Source organism: Sus scrofa, chromosome 10, assembly GCF_054392235.1.
Source record: "Sus scrofa isolate SSC_HxYL_T2T_F1_AM1 chromosome 10, Sscrofa_HxYL_maternal_Yorkshire_Landrace_v2.0, whole genome shotgun sequence".
NCBI lineage: Eukaryota > Metazoa > Chordata > Mammalia > Artiodactyla > Suidae > Sus > Sus scrofa.
Window position 1 is genome coordinate 92174360 of NC_139392.1, and position 20324 is coordinate 92194683.

General features: G+C 47.9%; 2 protein-coding genes across 10 annotated transcripts in view; one reads left to right on the forward strand and one right to left on the reverse strand.

Annotated features, from left to right (window-relative positions):
- Positions 1–1873, reverse strand: part of NET1 (neuroepithelial cell transforming 1) — a 46301-nt gene extending 44428 nt beyond the window's left edge. The window contains exon 1 of the mRNA XM_084980568.1: positions 1605–1873. Coding sequence (XP_084836694.1) covers positions 1605–1732 — 128 coding nt within the window. The 5' untranslated portion in view covers positions 1733–1873. The remainder of the gene's footprint in view (positions 1–1604) is intronic.
- TUBAL3 (tubulin alpha like 3) lies at positions 326–18231 on the forward strand. Of its 9 annotated transcripts, XM_084980577.1 has the most exons (6): positions 1951–3089; positions 3954–4059; positions 5858–6116; positions 11667–11907; positions 12800–12952; positions 14576–18231. In XM_084980577.1, the coding sequence occupies exons 3-6, from the start codon at positions 6114–6116 to the stop codon at positions 15514–15516; spliced, it is 1338 nt and encodes a 445-aa protein (XP_084836703.1). In that variant the 5' UTR covers positions 1951–3089; positions 3954–4059; positions 5858–6113; the 3' UTR covers positions 15517–18231. The 9 variants fall into 9 exon arrangements, with proteins under 9 accessions (XP_084836705.1, XP_084836708.1, XP_084836701.1 ...); XM_084980576.1 differs by lacking the exon at positions 5858–6116 and having other exon boundaries at positions 2016–3089; XM_084980579.1 differs by lacking the exons at positions 1951–3089; positions 3954–4059; positions 5858–6116 and adding an exon at positions 326–804.
- Positions 18232–20324: the final 2093 nt, after the last annotated feature.

A 20324-nucleotide genomic window follows, 5' to 3' on the forward strand; every position in this document is an offset into this window, starting at 1 on the left:
GAGTTGTGGTGTAGGTTGCAGACGTGGCTCAGATCTGGCGTTGCTGTAGCTGTAGCTGTAGCTCCAATTAGACCCCTAGCCTGGGAACCTCCCAAGGCCTGCGGGTGCGGCCCTAGAAAAGGCAAAAAGATAAAAAAAAAAAAAAAAAAAAAAGAAGCAATTATCTCATGAAAACGTCTAGCTCTCCGCATGGCAACGTACAATGAGTTTATAAATGCCTTGTTATTTAGGTGTTTTCCTTTCTCTCAAAAAGGGATTGGCACATCCAGGCAGGACTGGAATGTAAATTATGTAAGGTCCTATAGTGTACCTGAAATAATAACGTGAGCGGACCGTAGGAACTTCTGAAAAGATGGAGCGGATGTGGAATTACTCTTAGAGGAACCGACGAATAACAGGTAGCATTTGCTGAGAGCTCTCTGTGGCCTAACCTCACTGACGTTCCAACTCGCAGAAGTGGGTGCCAGTGTCACCCCGGACGGCTCAGGACACAACCCCAGCGATGAACGAGCAAGCCCTGCAGCCCGCCACCTCCACTCGCAGCTCCGCCGCCGAGCTGGAGCAGCATCGCCTCCCGACGCGGCCTCGGAAGCCGCCGGCTCGCTCCTCCCTTTGCAGACACACCGGACCCAACGGGAAATGGGTCAGCAGCTAAAAAGCCGGCGTCCGTCCTTCTGGGTCGCTTCACCCAGGAGGCTGGAGCCCTGAGCGGCGCTCTGACCACCGACGGGCAAGGCCCCAGAACAGGGACTCTGGCCTCGGCAACACTCTCCGTTTAAGGCTGGCTTTTAGGCGGGAAGCCTGGTGTGTGTTAGACGTCGCCCGGCTCCAGTGACAACCCCCCCCCCGCCCCCGATCCCGCAGCTCCACGCTGGCCTTCCGGAAGCGTCCCAAAGCCAACCCCAAAACCTGCCACCTGCAGGGTGTGCGGGGCGGACCTGGGGGACGGTGAAGGGAGGAGGTGGGCGGTGGTGGGGGGGAGAGGACAAGGAAGGGGAAATACGAGGGGAGACCCGACGGGAAGAGGAGGGGGTTGGGGGGAGGGAGGGAAGATACAGGAGGGAGGAGGGGAGAGGGAGGGGGCGATAAGAAGTGGAGGAGGGCGGGGAGGAGGGGGAAGAGGAGGGAGGAGGACGAGGAGGGGGAAATCCTGGAGGGAGGAGGGGGAGGGGGACAGGGAAGGGGGCGGGACAGGGGGAGGGAGGAGGGGGAGGGGGACAGGGAAGGGGGCGGGACAGGGGGAGGGAGGAGGGGGAGGGGGACAGGGAAGGGGGAGGGAGGAGGGGGGACAAGGACGAGGAAGGGGAAATCCTGGAGGGAGGAGGGGGAGGGGGACGGGGAGGGGGACAGGGAGGAGGGAGGGAGGAGGGGGAGAAGAGGAGGGACGAGGACGAGGAAAGGGAAATCCTGGAGGGAGGTCAGTACGGGAGGGGGACGAAAAGAAGCGGAGGAGGGAGGAGAGGCGGCGGCGGGGGAAAGAGAGGAGAAGGAAGGCCGGGGAGGGGGCGGAGGAGAGGAGGGAGCGTAAGCCGCCCGGCCCGGCCCTGCCCTCCCCCCGCTCGCCCCGACGCCGGGTCCCCAGGCGCCGCCGGCCCTGCGCTCACCTGCCGTCCGGCCCCGGCCCGGGGGTGTCCGCCAACAGCTCCGCGGCGCCGCCCGCGCTGAGCCCCGAGGCCCGGCGGCTTCGCCTCCGCGGCCGGCTCTGCTCCTGGTTCGCCGGCTCGGACTCCATGGCGCGGGGAGGGAAGCGCGGTGGCCGGCTGCCCGGGAGGCCGGCAGGGAGCCGCACGGCGCCCGACCGCTGCGGCCCGGAGCGGGGTTCCTGTCAGGAGGGCGCCGCCGCCGCCGCCGCCATCTTCCGGGGTTTGAAAATGGCGGCCGCGCGGCGACCAGCCAATCAGGGGACGGCGCGCGGTTGCTAGGAAGTGCGGAGTCCCGCCCCCTCCCCTCGGACGGGAGGAGGATCGAAGGGGAGGGCTCTGCTGATAAATCTGCTGATAAATCCGCGTGGCCCCGGATTTAGTTCTGACGCCTCTCCTAAATCCCCAAGGCCTGGGGACTGTTCAGTGTTCATTAGGGCTTTCACCAGAGGCCAAGACAAATTGGAAGCATTTTAGATCTTTCTTAGCTTGTGGGGGAGAAGAGAGGTTGAAAGTCATCACCTAAAATGCGGCGTGTACGTGCTGAATTAATCATGGGAGATAAATCCCTATTACCAAAGGCAATGGAAATGTGTTCTCAACGCCGTTTCCAGGAAACCGGTAAAGTCTGATCCTGAGACCTGCTGTGTCCCACTGCAGAAGAGACAGCTGCTCCTCAGCAAAGGAGAGGTGAAAGTGCCTTCATCCTCTAATTCTGAGAAAGCAGCAAAGGGGGCCATGTCACATAAAGGACCCTCTCAAAAAAGGCGAATGCTAAATAGCCTATTCTTCGGTTGAAAATATTGCTTTGTATGTGTCAAGGCCTTTAAAAATAACCTTTATTGTGACACCGTGATTCCATTTCTGAGAATCTAGCATAAGGAATAAAATTACGTATACATTGATGGAGCCAGGATTTGCCACCCCCAAAAATGCTACTTTAGCCGTAGGATTATTTTGAGCGGCAGGCACCTGAAGAAACCAAGCAGGAGAGAAACCTCCCACGTGACAGCCGAGCTGCCCCTCTCCCCAGAGATAAGGGGCCCTTATCACCAGAGATAGGGGTGGGGTCAGAGGACAGAGAATTCTGTCCAGACAGACCTGGTTTAAATAACTCTTATCTTCTTTTGGTCTGCCCACGTGCTTTAGTTACTTTTCCATAATTCCCTCTCATCCTCCGACCTAGTAGTCATCACTAAAGTTTTGCTACTTCTTTGGTATTTGTTTTCCTGTGGGGGCTCCCCTGTTGGCGCTTCTGTTAATCCATCTTCTCGTGCCCAGCTGGATACTCCAAAAGGCTAGAAGTAAAGTTTTGTTTCCCCGACAACATGAAGATGTTGAGGGCACTGGTGTTCATAAGACCAGGTAGAACAAAGATGATCTAAATAAATTGTAATAGGAAAATGAGGAATTATGGTCGAGCCACTGGAAAGGATACTTTCAGCCAATGTAAGTTAACGGGGAAGTGTGTAATAGAAGAGCATATTGTAATTTCTAAAGAAAAATCTGGACCGCAGTGGTATATTCAGTATATTCATTTTAGAGCTTTAGCAGAGGAAAAAGATGAAATCCAAGTATTCAAATGTCTCGAGGTGCTCAGACATTAAGTACTGAAAATCCTCCAATTTCTCTTGTGGCTCAGCAGTAACAAACCCGACGAGCATCCATGTAGGATGAGGGTTCGATCCCCGGCCCTGGCTCAGTGGGTTAAGGACCTGTGAGCTGTGGTGTAGGTTGACGATGCGACTGAGATCTGGTGTTGCTGTGGCTGTGGTGCAAGCCAGCAGCTGCAGCTCCAATTACACCCCTAGCCTGGGAACCTCCATATGCCACAGATGCGGCCCTAAAAAACAAGCAAAAAAAATTTAACCTTCTCTTTCTTTCTTTCTTTCTTTCTTTCTTCCTTCCTTCCTTCCTTCCTTCCTTTCTTTCTTTCTTTCTTTCTTCCTTCCTTCCTTCCTTCCTTTTTTCTCTCTCTTTCTTACTTTCCTGTGTACTTTTTTAAACCCATGAGGTACTGAACTTGCACTACAATTATGGTACAAGGAAAAATGTTTTTGTGTTAAAAAGGGTAAGAAATTAGAGAGGAAAATGCCTGTAGCTAAGAACCAACTCTATTCTACCCCCACCCCCCCCCTTTAAGAAAGTACTGCTTTGTAGCGGTTAGAATGAAACAGTACAAAAATGTGGTCCAGGCGGTTGGTCTCCACCTAGAGAGAGAGCTTCCTAGGATTGAGGGGTTTAAACTCTGCTGTATGGAATCCCTCACATCGGACCTTTCTAGTCCCAGAAAGGGCAATTTCATCCTTTCAGCCTAGCACTGGAGACCTGCAGAGGTTGGAGTCTGTCCTTAGCTCTTTGACGGTATGGGAACGGAAGATTGTCCCGCGGGAACTTGTGATAATCAGTTCCCGGAGGGGTAAGTAATCCAGGATGTGGATGTGGCGATTCTCGGTGGGGAGGGATTTCTTTTCGGGGACGTGGATCCTGTCATTTTAGGCAGAGCTCCCTTTGCAATTTTCAGACGCTCGGGAACTTACTCTTCTGTTCAATCACACACAAGTATGTATGGAATTCCTACTCTAAAGTGCCAGGCTCTGGGCTAGATTCTAGGAAAGCAATGAACAGAAAGCAAGCTGTATCAGGAAAAAGGCTGGGTACCTAGACGGAGGGAGCAAAGAGGAGTGGACGCTTCTGAGGGTTGACTGTTCAAGACACAGGAAAGTCTGGGGCACCGTCCTGATTTTATGAGAGATCGACTTTCTGCTGTCTGAACGCCCCGTCTTGCTCTGCCTTGGACAGCGCTGAGCACACACAAATGTTCCCTCCATCTTCTTTCCTCAGCCCTAGGCCACCTGTCCCCTCCATTAATATATTCTTCAGGACAGGGTTCGAGGAAATCAGTTATGGTTCAGTTTCCACGTGCATAAAATCAGGCTCCAGATTTCCCCCCCAGAGAAGCTATTCCCAGTGTCTTAATTGGAACTAAACGATACCCACATGTCTCTCTAACCGCAGCTTTACCTCCACAGACGGACAAATATGCTTTGGGAGAATTTCCTCAAAGATTATTCCCCAAGTCTCCAGCCACAGGCAATGACACCAGTCGTTACGTAGGTTGATAGTGCATATATTCCGCAACTGGTATTCTAATATAAATCACCACGTAAGTCAGGGTTCCCATTGTGGCTCAGCGGGTTAAGAACCTGACTAGTATCCATGAGGATGCCAGTTTGATCCCTGGCCTCACTAAGTGGGTTACGGATCCGGCATTGCCACAAGTTGCAGTGCAGGTCAGAGATGTGGCTTGGATCTAGTGTTGCTGTGGCTGTGGTATAGGCTAGTGGCTGCAGTTCCCTAGCCTGGGAACTTCCATATGCCGCAGGTGTGGCCCTAAAGAGAAAAAAAAATATGTAAGTCGGTTATTCTAAAATCCATTTCCTTACATTAATCAAATAAATCAAACTTTGTAAAACTGCTTACCAAGTGATACATTTGCTGGTGTTCTTAGATTTTTTTTTTTTCTTGGCCGCATGTGTAAGTTCTGGGGCCAGGGATCAAACCCGAACTAAAGCAGTGACCCAAACTGCTGCAGTGACAACAGCGGACACTTAACCGTTTTTTTTGTTTGTTTGTTTTTTAGGGCCATGTGTGCGGCATATGGAGGTTCCCAGGCAAGGGGTCAAATCAGAGCTGCAGCCGCCAACCTACACCACAACCACAGCAGCGCTGGATCCGAGCCCCATCTGCAATCTACACCACAGTTCACGGCAACGCCAGATCCTCAACCCACTGAGCAAGGCCAGGGATCGAACCTGCAACCTCATGGTTTCTAGTCGTGTTCCTAAGTTGATGAGCCACAACAGGAACTCCCCTTCATACATTCTTAATACGAGAGAGGGATTTTTTTCTTTGTTCTTTTTTTTTTCTTTTTGTCCTTCTAGGGCTACACCTGTGGCACGTGGAGGGTCCCAGGCTAGGGGTCTAATTGGAGCTACAGCTGCTGGCCTACACCACAGCCACGGCAACGCCAGATCCGAGCCCTGTCTGCGACCTACACCACAGCTCACAGCATCGTCGGATCCTTAATCCGACGAGGCCAGGGATCGAACCCACAACCTCATGGCTCCTAGTTGGATTCATTAACCACTGAGCCATAATGGGAACTCTGAGAGGGGGATTTTAAAAAATATATATATATGTTATTTTCAACCTAGGTCTGAGAAGTTGGAAGCAGACTGGGATAAACTTTAGCAAATTCATGCCCAGTGGTGCATAGACTTTATCACAGGGTGTCAGGCCCAGCACAGCTCCTTCGACACCAGAGAACTGAAAAGCTGAAAAGAGGTTGTGCTGCTTTAAGTGGAGCTGGCTTCTCAGGCCTCAGGTGGAGTCATTTCCTGCTCTGTTATAAAGCTCACCTGGGCGGGCTCCTGTCATTACCGCGGGGCAGCAGGGCACCTTCAGATCAGCATGGTAAGTGGCTTTGGCACTTGTATGTTATTGACGATATTGCCATCAACAGTGGGAGCAAATTTGATTCCTCAGATTTGTCTCTTTTGCCCACCAAACAATTCTTTATAGATTCTTAATATGAGAAGACAATTTTTAAAGAGATGTTAGTTTCTTCCGATAGACCCGTCTCGGGATCAGATTTGAATCTTTGGTTTTTTGTTTGTTTGTTTTTTTGCCTTTTTGCCTTTTCTAGGGCTGCTCCCACGATGTATGGAGGTTCCCAGGCTAGGGGGCTAATTGGAGCTGTAGCCACCAACCTACACCAGAGCCACAGCAACGCCGGATCCTTAACTCATTGAGTGAGGCCAGGGATTGAACCTGCAACCTCATGGTTCCCAGTCGGATTCATTAACCACTGCGCCATGACGGGGACTCCAGATTTGAATCTTTGAATCTCATCTGTTCATCTGTAATTCTACTGCTTTTAGGAAAAGCTTCATCGATATGTAATTGTCCCCTGCCTCTAATGGAAGCCCTGAGGGAAAATCCTCTCCTTCCTTAAGTTTTTATATTCGCTTTAGACCGAGTGCCAATTCTTCTGTAGAAATTAATTGCTTCGCTTTTAGTTATGCTTTCAGAGTTTCTGGGGACTTCAGACCCATGTCGGCCTTGCTAAGCTCATAAAGGTGTGGCAGGGGGAAGAGAGGGCACCTCTATCTCGTCCTCTCTTGAGTCTGGTTCTTTGGGAACAATAACGAATACAGTAACTGACACTAATTCTATTTGGGGACCACTTTTTAAGAGTCGCTTTCCTTTGGCAGGGAGTTGTTGTACAGTATGTATGTACAGGCGTACAGTGCAGTGATGGGCGATTTTCAAAGGTCATACTCCACTTAGAGTTACTACAAAATGTTGGCTCTGTGCCCGGTGTTGTACCGTATATCCTTGCAGCTTATTTTATAGCTAATCGTTTGTGCCTTTTTATCCCTCTCCCCCCTCCCCCCTCCTCGTTGGTCACCACTGGTTTCTTCTCTATATCTGTGAGTTGGCTTGTTTTTTTTTATAGTCACTAGTTTCTTGTACTTTTTAAAAAAATTCCACGTGAATGCCATCATATGGCATTTGACTTTCTCTGTCTGACTTATTTCACTGAGCATCATGCCTTCCAAGTCCACTTATATTGCTGCATATGGCACAATTTCATTTTTGATGGCTGAGTAGTATTCCATTGTGTGTGTGGTATCTCTATCTATCATCTATCTATCTACCTATCTATCTATCTCACATCTTTATCATCTGCTGATGGACACTTAGGTTGCTTCCACATCTTGGCGATTGTAAATAAGGCTGCTATGAACACCGAGGTACATGTATCTTTTGGATTAGTATTTTTGCTTTTTTTGAATATATACCCAGGAGTGGAATTGCTGGATCATATGGCGGTTATATTTTTAGTTTTGTGAGAAACCTCCATACTGTTTTTCACAGTGGCTGCACCAATTTATACTCCTGCCAACAGTGTAACCTCCTAAGTTCCAGTTATAGCAATTTTTAGTTATCTTAGAATTTTTAATTCTTAAATGGAAGCAAGCAAACTGTTTTTTCATCTTTGCTCTTCTCACCCCACTAGACTCTCTTTCCAACATTTTAAGGAAGTTTTATATTGTTTGGTTCTTAAAAATTATGCCTTCCTACATGAAGGATCCTTGCAGGAATGGAAGTGGCCTGTCCTGACTTGCCAATTTTGCTGTTCTGGGTGTGATCTGGGTGTGATTTCCACTGGGGGAAAATGGGCAAGGGGGCCACAAGCTGTTTCTGTATTATTTCTTACAACTGCACATGAATCTACAATTCAGATTTATCCCCCAATAAAAAGGTAATTAGAAAGCTGCGCTGTCCTTGGAGTTCCCTGGTAGCCTAGAGTTTAAGGACTTGGTGTTGTCACTTCTGTGCTCTGGTCACTGTTGTGGTTAGCGTTCGATCCCAGGCCTGGGAATTTCTGCATGCAGTGGGCACAGCCAAAAAAAAAAAAAAAAAAATTTGGCTGTCCTAGCAATTCCCATATGCTTTAAAGCAGCATCTATTAATTGATATTTAGGGCTATTTTACAGTCTTATTTAATAGTATGACTAATATCTTAATGGGCAGTTTGGGAAGGATGAAAGGCCAAGAGAAGAATAAGATGGAGAATAAGGGGGACACAGCTATGAGATAAATTCGTCTACTTCTCGAGCCAGAGGGTCAAGATCGATCCTTCTTTGGGTCAAGCATTCCTGCCAAGTTCAGAAAGCTCAGTTTTACTCCTGTGTCCGAACCACTTGGGGAACAGTCCCCACGAAGAGCAGTGGTTGTTTTCATGTCGGTAACTGTTTATACTGCGAATATTGTAATTGCCCCGTGGCCTGGGTGGTAAACAGCCAGGGAGGGAGGTGAGAGAAATCTACATGTAAGAGGCTTTAATGATGTAGAAACAAGGGAGCCCCCCTTTTAAGTTTTTAAAACTGACCACGCTTTAGGTAAGTTTTGATCTGATTACAGCAGGCAATGTACTGGGGTCATTTGAAGTCCATCAGGAGGGGTGAGGAATGGATTCTGCTTTGGAGATGGGGGCTGGGGGTGCTGGAAGGCTGCTGGGGGGGGTGCCCTTTGGATGTTTCTGTTGCAGGTAGAGGTTGGAAAAGTGCTTGGTTCTAAGTGAAGTGCTTCTTGAATTGAGTTTACTGCCTTTGTCATGCGAGTCATAGTTGCATAGAAAAGCAACAAGAGGGAAGTTCTATGCAAGTCATGAACCTGAATTCCTTGTAAAGCAGAGACCCGGCTGTGCTGTGCCCTGTGAATCCAGGAGACAAAGTACAGGGTTTGTGTGGCTGCGGCTGAGGCCGATCAGGGTCCGGGTCAGATTGCAGGGGTGTGACCGGCCACGCTCCCTCTTCCCCGCCTTGGTCTTTTGGTTGTTCAGTCTCAGATCTTGAGAAAGGGCAGCTGTGCACAGACAAGGGGGCTCCCTATCAGCATATCAGGCACACAGCTTGAAGGGGCCTGATGATGCAAAGAACAGGTTTCTCACCCTGTAAGACCCTCTGCCTAGATTTTTTCCGTGGCCATTGGCTCTCAAACCACAATATTTAAGTCGGCAATTGCTGTCCCTTTAGATTTTTAGTTTTAACTTTTCTGCTCTTAGATGCGTAGATATTTAAATTACAGGAAATTACAGGGAAAAAAGGTGTTTGCCTTAAAAAAAAAAAAAGGGAATAGTGATTTAAAAGTGGGAGAGAAGAGTGGAGGCTGATGACGGTGAAGGGAAGTAGGAAGGTTTAAATAGGAAAAAAAAATCACTACCCAGATATAACTAGAGTTAATATTTTGGTGCATTTAAGGAGTTCCCGTCCTGGCGCAGTGGTTAACGAATCTGACTAGGAACCATGAGGTTGCGGGTTCGATCCCTGCCCTTGCTCAGTGGGTTAAGGATCTGGTGTTGCCGTGAGCTGTGGTGTAGGTTGCAGATGCGGCTCGGATCCGTGTTGCTGTGGCTCTGGCGTAGGCCGGTGGCTACAGCTCCGATTTGACCCCTAGCCTGGTAACCTCCATATGCCGCGGGAGCGGCCCAAAGAAATGGCAAAAAGAGCAAAAAAAAATTTTTTTTGGTGCATTTAAAGGCTTTGTTCTAGGCTTATTTTTATTTTACTTATTGAAGTCTAATTGATTTACAAAGTTGTGTAAGTTTCTGGTGTAAAGTGATTCAGTTAAACACATACACGTTCTCCTCCACCCTGGTTTATTACCAGACACTGAATGTAGCTTCCTGTACTATGAGTAGGACCTTGTTGTTTATTTATTTTGTATGGCGTAGTTTAATGTCTACTAACCCCTAAATCTTAATTATCTCTTCCCCCTTCCCCTTTGGCCACGATAGGTTTATTTTCTACGTCTGTGAGAGGGATTCTGTTTTCTAAATAAGTTCATAGTGTCATGTTTCCATGTATAAAGGATATCATATGATATTTGTCTTTTTCTGATTTACTTCACTTAGTATGATAATTTCTAAGTCCATCCATGTGGCTGCAAAGGGTGTTATGTAATTCTTTTTCATGGTTGAGTATGCTTATTTTTAAATGTACCTGACAGCATATTTTGGTACAATTATATAACATATGCTTTTCCCTTAATATTTTAACACAAGCATTTCCCATGTCATATGCTTTTTTGGGGGTAAATATTGAAAGGTCGCATAACATGCCACTGTATTGATGTATTTAAGTGACTGACGACAGGTGAATGGTTAAGTAGATGGGTTCTTGGTTTTTACGCTTATAAATAGTGATCCTGTGAAGCCATTGTGCCTAAATCTGGGTGCTTTAGACTCTTTCTTTTGTAATTCATTTGTTAATGTCATTTGCCTATGTACCTAGTAGAGGTCTCAAGTGTTTTTTATTTTTTTGGGTCTTTTTTTGTCTTTTCCAGGCCGCACCCATGGCATATGGAGGTTCCCAGGCTAGGGGGCTAATTGGAGCTGTAGCCGCTGGCCTACACCACAGCCACGGCAACGAAGGGTCGGAGCCGTGTCTGCCACCTACACCACAGCTCGTGGCAATGCTGGATCCTTAATCCATTGAGTGAGGCCAGATATTAAACCCGCAACCTCATGGTTCCTAGTTGGATTCATTAACCATTGAGCCACGATGGGAACTCCTCAAGTCTTTTTTAACTGATGTATATAAAATTGCCTATATATATATAGCCCTTATGTATGAAGAACTGTACACAAGTCCTTTGTTTTTTTTTGGTCTTTTTAGGGCCACACCCACAGCATATGGAAGTTCCCAGGCTAGGGCCTGAATCAGAGCTGCAGCTGCTAGCCTGCGCCACAGCCAGAGCCACGTGCAGGATCCAAGCCGTGCCTGCGATCTACACCACAGCTCACAGCAACACTGGATCCTTAACCCACTAAGCGAGGCCAGGGATTGAACCCTTGTTCCAGCACTCCCAAGATGCCACCAATCCCATTGCACCACAGTGGGAGCTCCCATAAAGCCTTAATATAATCAATATTTTTGTTTATTATGGTATAGAATTTTTACATTTTGGGGTTGTTAAATCTCTAGCATGTTCCCTGGGTAAATTTTGTACTACTTTGAGGCTTGTAACATCTTTCCTTATTTAGAACACATATGAATAGTAAATGTAAAATCTCAAGACATGAAAAGGTAACATCTTTAATTTACTTCAGTGGGTTTTATTATGTATCAGCCTGTATATCCATTTTGGTTTTATTCCTTTCCAATAAGTAGCTAATTTTTGTCTGGGTGAGAAAATATGTGATATGTTTCAACTCATTCTTAACCATCACATAATAGGTGCTTAATTTAAGTTGTTCGAACAGCGGTCTCTGGCTCAGATGTTCCTGAAGCTTGCCTGTACCCTGGTTTTTGGTCTCCCTGAGACAGTTTTCCTTAGCCATGTAGCTCATGCCAGCCTGGTTCGCATTAGTTATGAGCAGACGTGCTGAGCGATTAGCTCATGTTAGCAGGTTAAAGAAGCAGGGGAGCTGTAACTTCGTACGTCTCATTTCAGAGGGAGTGCCTTTCTGTCCACATTGGCCAAGCTGGCGTCCAGATTGGGGATGCTTGTTGGGAACTCTATTGCCTGGAACATGGGATCCAGCCTGACGGCGTTGTTCTCGACGGTGGGAAGGATCGGCTGGCACATAAAATGGAGCTTGCGGGCGCATCTTTCGATTCCTTCTTTTGCGAGACAAGAGCTGGGAAGCACGTGCCCAGAGCACTCTTCATGGACCTGGAGCCGACGGTTGTAGGTAACGTAAGCTTTCTGCTCTGGTGTACTCATAGGTCCACAACCCACGTAAACCCGTCAGGTTTCGGCGGGTGGCCTCTTGAGATGACATGGCTGTATCTGAAGGGGGTCATGTGGCCCTTTTCCAAATCCAGAGGCTCTCTCAGTGGCCACTCGGGTGATTAGCATGACAAACATACCCACAGGGAAGCCCAGCTTAGCCTTCTTTTTCTGTGTGATGAAAAGAATGAAAACCTTGTTAATTTCCCCACACAAATCTATTGTAACAGAACAGTAAATCTTTTCCTGGATTTGAAAGCCAGTTGCTAGAACCTTCTGACAAAGCACCTGAAATTTGGCATTACCTGCTTATAAAGAGGAGAAGTTCCCACTGTGGCAAAGTGGGTTAATGATCCGCTTGACTCTGTGAAGGCGCTGGTTCGATCCCGAGAGCAGCGCAGTGGGTTAAGGATCCGGCATTGGTGAAGCCATGGCATAGGTCGCAATGCCAGCTCAGATTTGATGCGGGTCCCTGGAACTTTCATATGCCACGGGTGCAGCGGGAAAAGAGGGGGGGGGGGGAAGGGAAGATTTGAAAATGATTCCAAAAAAGCAAGGAGCCAAATGAATCTTCTAATTGTGGGGGAAATGATTACTAATGATTATAAAATAAGTATTTATGATTATTAATGACAGATGTTGTTGCTTTCAGTTTTATAGGAATAATATTAGACTAAGGAAGGCCATTTCAGCACTTTAAATCCACTTCTTTAAAAAAAATAAAATAAATCCATTTCTTTTCCACGACAGTGGGAGAGAGACGGGGGGCGGGGGGGGGTAGGGAGAGGGCTGCGTAAATTAGCAGATTAGCGGCGGGATGGGGTGGAGGCACTGACCCTCCTTTCCCCTTGCAGACGGAATCCGCGCGGGCAGGTACCGCTCACTCTTCCACCCTGAGCAGCTGGTGAGCGGAAAGGAGGACGCTTCAAACAACTACGCCCGAGGTCGCTACACTGTGGGGCCTGAAATTGTCGAAATTGTGCTAGAGAGGCTCCGAAAGCTGGCAAGTAGCTCCGCTCTCTTTCCGGGGGCCGTGCCTGAGCGGCTGGGATCCCCCGGGACCCGCGCAGGCGGCCCCAGCCCTTTGCACCTGCGTCTCCATCCCCGCCCCACCGCTCACCTGGGAGCCTCCTGCGCATGCTCAGAGCTGGGCGGGGCCCGATGCGGGAGCTGATCAGGGTTCTTTACTAGGGAGCGGGAAGGAAGCCTCGGCGCTTGCAGCAGAAGCCCCGTCGACCCTTTGGTGTTTTTCTCCACCTTTGGGAGGAAATGTTTCATTTTACTCTGTCCCTGCTCTCCTGAGGTATACATGACCCTCTGTAAATATGCGGTGCTTCGATGTACGTGTATTTGCCAAACGATCACCGCAGTCAGGATAGTTAACGATCTATCCCTCGAATAATCCCGGCCCCTCCTTTTTTGGTGGTGACAACCTTTAAGATCTATGCCCTTGGCAACTTTCTTTTTTTTTTTTTTTTTTTGTCTTTTTGCTATTTCTTGGGCCGCTCCTGTGGCATATGGAGGTTCCCAGGCTAGGGGTCCAATCGGAGCTGTAGCCACTGGCCTACGCTAGAGCCACAGCAACACCGGATCCGAGCCGCGTCTGCAACCTACACCACAGCTCACGGCAACGCCGGATCGTTAACCCACTGAGCAAGGGCAGGGACCGAACCCGCAACCTCATGGTTCCTAGTCGGATTCGTTAACCACTGCGCCACGACGGGAACTCCCTCGGCAACTTTCGAGTGTACAAGACAGTGTTAATAACTACACTCCGTGCTGTACACTAGATGCTCAGAACTGATGCATCTTCTGGCTGAAAGTTTCTCCCCTTCGACCACCAGCTCACTTCCCCCCAGACTCTGTTGCTGTGAGTTTGGCTCTTTTCGATGCCATTTCCAAGTGAACTGATACAGCATTTGTCTTTCTCTGGCTTATTTCCCTTAATTACCCACGAGGCCCATCCGTGTTGTTACAGATGGCAGGACTTCCTTCTTGTTCCTGACCCTACCTACTCTTGCTTCTGCTGGCTCATGGCTCATCTTATCAGAGACTTCCAAAGCAGTCTAAAACTAGTCATTTTCCAGTGGTCACAATTAACAGGAAGTACATCCTACCTGACTAGTTACTCTGTTTATTGACAGCTAATTCTTCTTTAAGGACCTGTGTCTGGAGAATCTTTTTCTAGTAATTATTTTGGTGTTTGGCATAATCATTAGGGAATACAGTGCCTTTGACACTAGCACAGTAGATCCGGTGTGGAAGTGAAATTTACCACATCTTCCGAGGGGTCAGAAAATGACCTTGCTTCAACATTTTGCTTGTCATTTTCTTTGTTATCAATAGAGAACTCATTTTAGGGCCCATACAGGTACACGCATGAAGGGTAGCAAAAGACGGTTGAATATTTGCGCTTTTGCTTATGGTAAAACTCTAAAGCACTTTCCCCACTCCAGAATTCACTGCTCAGGTATGTGTCAAAGTAATATGTGGGTTGTGGGGTTAACAGTGGAAAACCAGTCCTTTCCGAAAGTTGGTTTGTTTGGGGGAACTGGTTGTGTCTGACCACGACCACTGCTTCCGGGTTTATCTGGCCAAACTCTCACATCCCACTTATTCTCCGCAGGCAGAACAGTGCAGTGGGCTTCAGGGATTTTTGATTTTCCGGAGCTTTGGAGGAGGCACTGGTTCGGGATTTACATCTCTTTTGATGGAGCAGCTCTTGCTGGAATACAGCGGGAAGACTAAACTGGAGTTCTCCGTCTACCCAGCCCCCAGGATGTCCACTGCCGTGGTGGAGCCTTATAACTCCGTCCTTACCACGCACCCCACCATGGAGCACTCAGACTGCACCTTCCTGCTGGACAATGAGGCCGTCTATGACATATGCCACCACAGACTTGACATTGAACGCCCCTCTTACGCCAGCATTAACAGGCTGGTGAGCCAGGCGGTCTCCTCCATCACGGCTTCCCTCCGGTTTGAGGGGGCCCTCAACGTGGACCTAGTGGAATTCCAGACCAACCTGGTCCCTTACCCGAGAATACACTTCCCCATGACAAGCTTTGCCCCCATCCTCTCCCCCGACAACGCCCACCACGAGGAGCCCTCTGTGTTAGACATCACTGCTGCTTGCTTCCAGCGCTCCAACCAGCTGGTCAAGTGCGACCCTGGCCTGGGGAAGTACGTGGCCTGTTGCCTGCTCTACAGAGGGGACGTGGTCCCCAGAGAGGTCAACGCGGCGATCGCGGCCGTCAAGTCCAGGGACTCCGTTCAGTTTGTAGATTGGTGTCCCACTGGCTTCAAGGTGGGCATCAATGGTCATCCCCCCAGGGCGGTGCCAGGAGGGGACCTGGCCGAGGCCCAGCGGGCTGTCTGCATGCTGAGCAACACCACGGCGGTCGCGGAGGCCTGGGCCCGCCTGGGCCACAAGTTCGACCTCATGTTCGCGAAGAGAGCGTTTCTGCATTGGTACATCCGGGAGGGCATGGAGGAGGGCGAGTTTGAAGAGGCCAGGGAAGACTTGGCCGTCCTGGAGAAGGACTATGAGGAAGTGGGGCGGAGTTTCTGATGCACAGCTGACAGGTGCGCCTGAGCGCTCCGGTCAACGCGCATGCTCTACTCTCGATGGGTAGAGTTCCCCGGATTAGAAGAAAAAGGAAACGAAGCAAGACCCTGAGATCCACCCTCATCAGATGGGTCCGTGTGGACAGTGAGCGGACACGCCTGCCTCCGCAGGTGCCGCGCAGCCCCGCTCCCTGTGCGCCTCCAAGGTTTGGAGTCCTTTCAACTTCTGGGTCTCATCTTTTCTTTTTCCTCCTTTTTGGTTGGAATGGAAACCTGGCTTTATTCTCCGCTTTTTCAGCCAAGTGTCTGTGGAACCGCAGAGTGAATGGTTCCCCTTCCCCGGAGCTGAGGCGGAAACCAGTGCAGCAGGATGATGGGTGTCATTCCCCCCGCGTCGCTGTCTTGTGCGTTGATGAAGCAGTGACTCTTTTCGGTCCTTTGCTTCCTCCAGATGTGGGCCTTCCCGTCTCAGTCTGCTCTCTACACAAACAAAGGAGCAGCATGTTCTCGGATGTCTCAAACGTGAGAATCTGTGTGTCCTGCAGCTTGGACGGGCAAAGTCAGTTCTTTCGGCCCCTCTGTCCTTGAGGACATGTTCTTGACGCGCAGCCAGCAGAGCCCTGCATCCAAACCATTTAAGAGGTTTAGGAAAAAAATGCAGATGCTCGAGCTTCACTGCGGACTTGCTGAGTGAGAAGCCCTGGCGTTTGGATGGAGGGGCACCTGAGGATTTAAGTTCAAAAACCACCTAACGGGATTAACTTTTTTGTATTAAACTGCCCCGCGTTTAAACAAGTGATAATATAAAATGGACTCGGGAGTTCCCGTCATGGCTCAGTGGGTTATGAACCTGACTAATACCCATAAGGACTCAGATTTGATCCCCGGTCTTGCTCCGTGGTTAAGCGTTGCCATGAACTGTGGTGTAGGTTGCAGAGGAGGCTCAGATCCTGAGTTGCTGTGGCTGTGTTGCAGGCTGGCAGCTGTAGCTCTGATTTGACCCCTAGCATGGGAACTTCCGTATGCCACACAGGCGCCCCCCCACCAAAAAAAGAAAAGGGACAGAACAGCTATAAATGCATTAAAACCAATAGCAAGATTTTTAAAAATCTGGGACATTTAGCCTACTGGTTGACAGGAAGGTGACCAGGTGAAGGAGATTCAGCAGGTGTGGCACTTGAGTGGCCTGTAGGTGGGTTTCAGGTGCCTCCTGCATTACGGGGCTTACCCGTCCGCTGGGTGCCTCCACGTGGTCAGTCAGTGCTTTGGCTCCGGGCAGGCAGCTGAAGTAACAGTCTCCAAAGCCTTGGCTGGAGGCCTACCGTTGAGGGTCTTGGTGTGAGATTTACTCAAGTGCAACGCTAGCACCTTCTTCCTCGAGACCTGGAGCCCGGAACTTCCCCTACATTTCGGACACTTTGCTGGGAGCTGCCCTTGCAAACCAGAATCACTGTGATGAGATTTGGCTTTCGAGAGCTCCATTCCAACAACCTACCACTTTCAACAGCTTTTCAACTCAAGCTGTTGTCTCCATGACTGCAGTTTGGTGGAAGGGACATTTCATTACTTTTCACCATGTTCTTCTGCATTCCCTTCAAACCGGAGGCTCCCCTCTTCCCAGCACGTGCTTTCTCGCCTCTGCCGCTTCTCCCGGCGTTCTCTCTTCTTCCCACCTCTTTACACCGTGTGATGTAATTCCTACTCCAAACCCAGTTCAGGCGTCACCTGTTCCAAGTAGCCTCTTGGGAATCCATTTACTCTGACCCCGGGAGGTAGGCGGAGTGGAGAAACACCATGAAGTTTTTCACTATATTGAAAATACTGCAGTAAATACTCATTGATGGCATGTCTTTTCCTGTGAATATCCTATATAGTGCTTTGAACTTTTATTAGGCTTTTATACTAAGTAAAATCTTCTTCTATGTGCTTGTGTTGTTTTTCTCTTCAGACACTGGAGGGCGCTAGTGAAATGCTTAAATAATTGCTGTTATTCATAGGATTTTTTGGTGTTCCGGAGGGTATTTGTTTTTGTGTATGTGTGCGTGTGCACACGTGAAAAGACATTTAGAAAACTGAGAAAAGGCCATTTAGAAATTTGCTTTTGTTTTTTAAAAATAATAAACTACTAAAATTAAGATTAAATTCCTAATAGTTTCTTAAACTTTTAAGCTTGGCTTATAAATCTTTTTATTTCTAAGCTTAGCAAATTTATATAATCACTTTCAAAGGGGATATATATGAATTTTTGGTTTCCTTTGCAATCTTAGATAAATCTCAAATATTTTAGATTGTATTTATAAATTTATTTTATTCTAAGAACTTTGTCTGACAACCTTTCCCAAGTACTCTAAGTAATTCTTTTAAAATCTAATACATTAAACTATAAATATGGGGATTATTATTCTTAGGTGTCCCAAACTGTCTATACACTAGTAAGATTTTTATTTAAGTTCACAGGTATAAAATATTTACTCAATTTGCATATTTAAATATTGGAATTATAAGGCTGAATATGATTCCATTAGGCCAAATACTCTTTTTTTAAAAAGTTTTATTATAGTTGATTTGCTATGTTCTGTTAATTTCTGCTGTACAGCAAAGTAACCCAATTATACATATATATACATGGAAAAGAATATTTTTTCATATTTTGTTAACCATTTCTGTTTCCTTTTTTGTGATTTTCATATATATATATATAAAGTCACAATTTCTTAAATGTGTCTGTTGTTATCTTCTCATTTTGTTTAAACATACAGAAACTTTTACATTTTATCCGTCAGCCTTTTCCTCTACGATTTCTTTCTTTTTTTATAATGGTTTTTATTTTTTTCTGTTATAGTTGATAGGCCAAATACTCTTAAATGTTATGCATACAGTCCTTTAAATGCTACATATGTACAGATTGCTTGTCACAAGAAATTTACTCATCCTCGTTTAAGTAACTGTATCATGAGCCATCCACTGAGCCCCAGTCATGTGCTCTTCACTATTCTGATCACCGGGAATAAACACTGAATCTAACAAATCAGCCCCTCCCTTTATGGCTTCCATGTCAGTGGAGGTGGGGCTGAAAGACAAGGAAACCATCACGTTAAAGTGGCTGGTACCCTGGTGCTCTGGTGAAACACTACAACCTGGTCAGAGGCGGGAGTTTGCAGTGTGGGAGGCTGTGGTCACAGAGGCCTCAGTGAGAAAGAGGCATTTCACAAGGACTTGGAGGGAGTGACACAGAGAGGATGCAGGTATTTGGAGGAAGAACATACCGGCAAAAGGAACCTGCAAAGGAGGTTCAGAGGGAGGGCTGTCGGGGAAGAAAGGAAACACTATGGTGTCCTGAAAGCCAGGTTGGACAAAGTGTGGGGGGGGCAGGTGCTGGTCCAGCAGGATGCTTTGTCAAGAGATGTGAAGGCTGTGGCCTGAATCCTGAATTCGGCAATATGGGGCTCTTAGCTGAGCTGGAGGAGCAGCGTCAGTGGAATGAGAGGGGGGACACCTGACTCAGGAGATGCTCTGTGATTGGCTGGACAGAGAGATTCAAACCTCTACCTCGGGAAGATAACAAATGGTTGCATACTGAGGACTTAAGAAAGTCCCAATCCTGAGGTGAAATCCTTGAGTCCCAGGAGCCTGCTGTGTCACCCAGGGACTCCCACGGGCTTGCCGTAGCCTAGTAAAATACACTTTAACCCTGGCTACCTGCCACTATGTTGCTATGATGGGTGAGAAATTCTGCATAAGTATTGTTTTATTTTATTTTTAAAATTTTTATTTATTTATTTATTTTTATTTATTTATTTTTTTTTGTCTTTTTGCTATTTCTTGGGCCGCTCCTGTGGCATATGGAGGTTCCCAGGCTAGGGGTCGAATCGGAGCTGTAGCCACTGGCCTAAGCCAGAGCCACAGCAACAGGGGATCCGAGCCGCGTCTGCAACCTACACCACAGCTCACAGCAATGCTGGATCCTCAACCCACTGAGCAAGGGCAGGGACCGAACCTGCAACCTCATGGTTCCTAGTCGGGTTCATTAACCACTGCGCCACGACGGGAACTCCTTATTTATTTATTTTAAGGCCACACCTGTGGCATGTGCAAGTTCCTTGGCTAGGGGTTGAATCAGAGCCGCATCTGCAGGCCTATACCACAGCCATAGCAATGGGGGATCCAGCTATATGTCACAGCTTTAGCAAAGCTGGATCCTTAACCCACTGAGCGAGGCCAGGGACAGAACCTGAATCCTCACAGACACTATGTCGGGTTCTTAACCTTCTGAGCCACAATGGGAACTCCTGAGTGCAGTTTTGTTGTTCTTATTGGTTTTTTTTTTTTTTTTTTTTCTTTTTCTTTTTTTAGGGCTGAACCTGTGGCATATAGAAGTTCCCAGGCTAGGGGTCCAATCAGAACCGTATCTGCTGGCCTACCCCACAGCCACAACAATGCCAGATCCAAGCCACATCTGCGAACTACACCACAGCTTGTGGCAAAGCCAGATCATTAACCCACTGAGTGAGGCCAGGGATCAAAACTGCATCCTCATGGATACTAGTGGGATTTTCATTTCTGCTGAGCCACGACGGGAACTCCCTGAGAACAGTTTCAATTTGTCTTAGAAATGAAGTTTATGGAGTTCCTGTCGTGGCTCAGTGGAAATGAATCTGATTAGCATCCATGAGAATACAGGTTTAATCCCTGGCCTCTCTCAGTAGATTAAGGATCTGGCATTGCCATGAGCTGTGGTGTAGGTTGCAGTTTCGGTTTGGATCCGGCATTGCTGTGGCTGTGGTGTAGGCTGGCAGCTACAGCTCTGATTCA

Coding starts and splice junctions, on each gene's coding strand:
- TUBAL3 (XM_084980574.1), top strand. CDS start 3,054: ATGGTCGAGCCACTGGAAAGGATACTTTCAGCCAAT. Junction 11,908..12,799: donor CCTGGAGCCGACGGTTGTAG/GTAACGTAAGCT, acceptor TTCCCCTTGCAG/ACGGAATCCGCGCGGGCAGG. Junction 12,953..14,575: donor GAGGCTCCGAAAGCTGGCAA/GTAGCTCCGCTC, acceptor CTCCGCAGGCAG/AACAGTGCAGTGGGCTTCAG.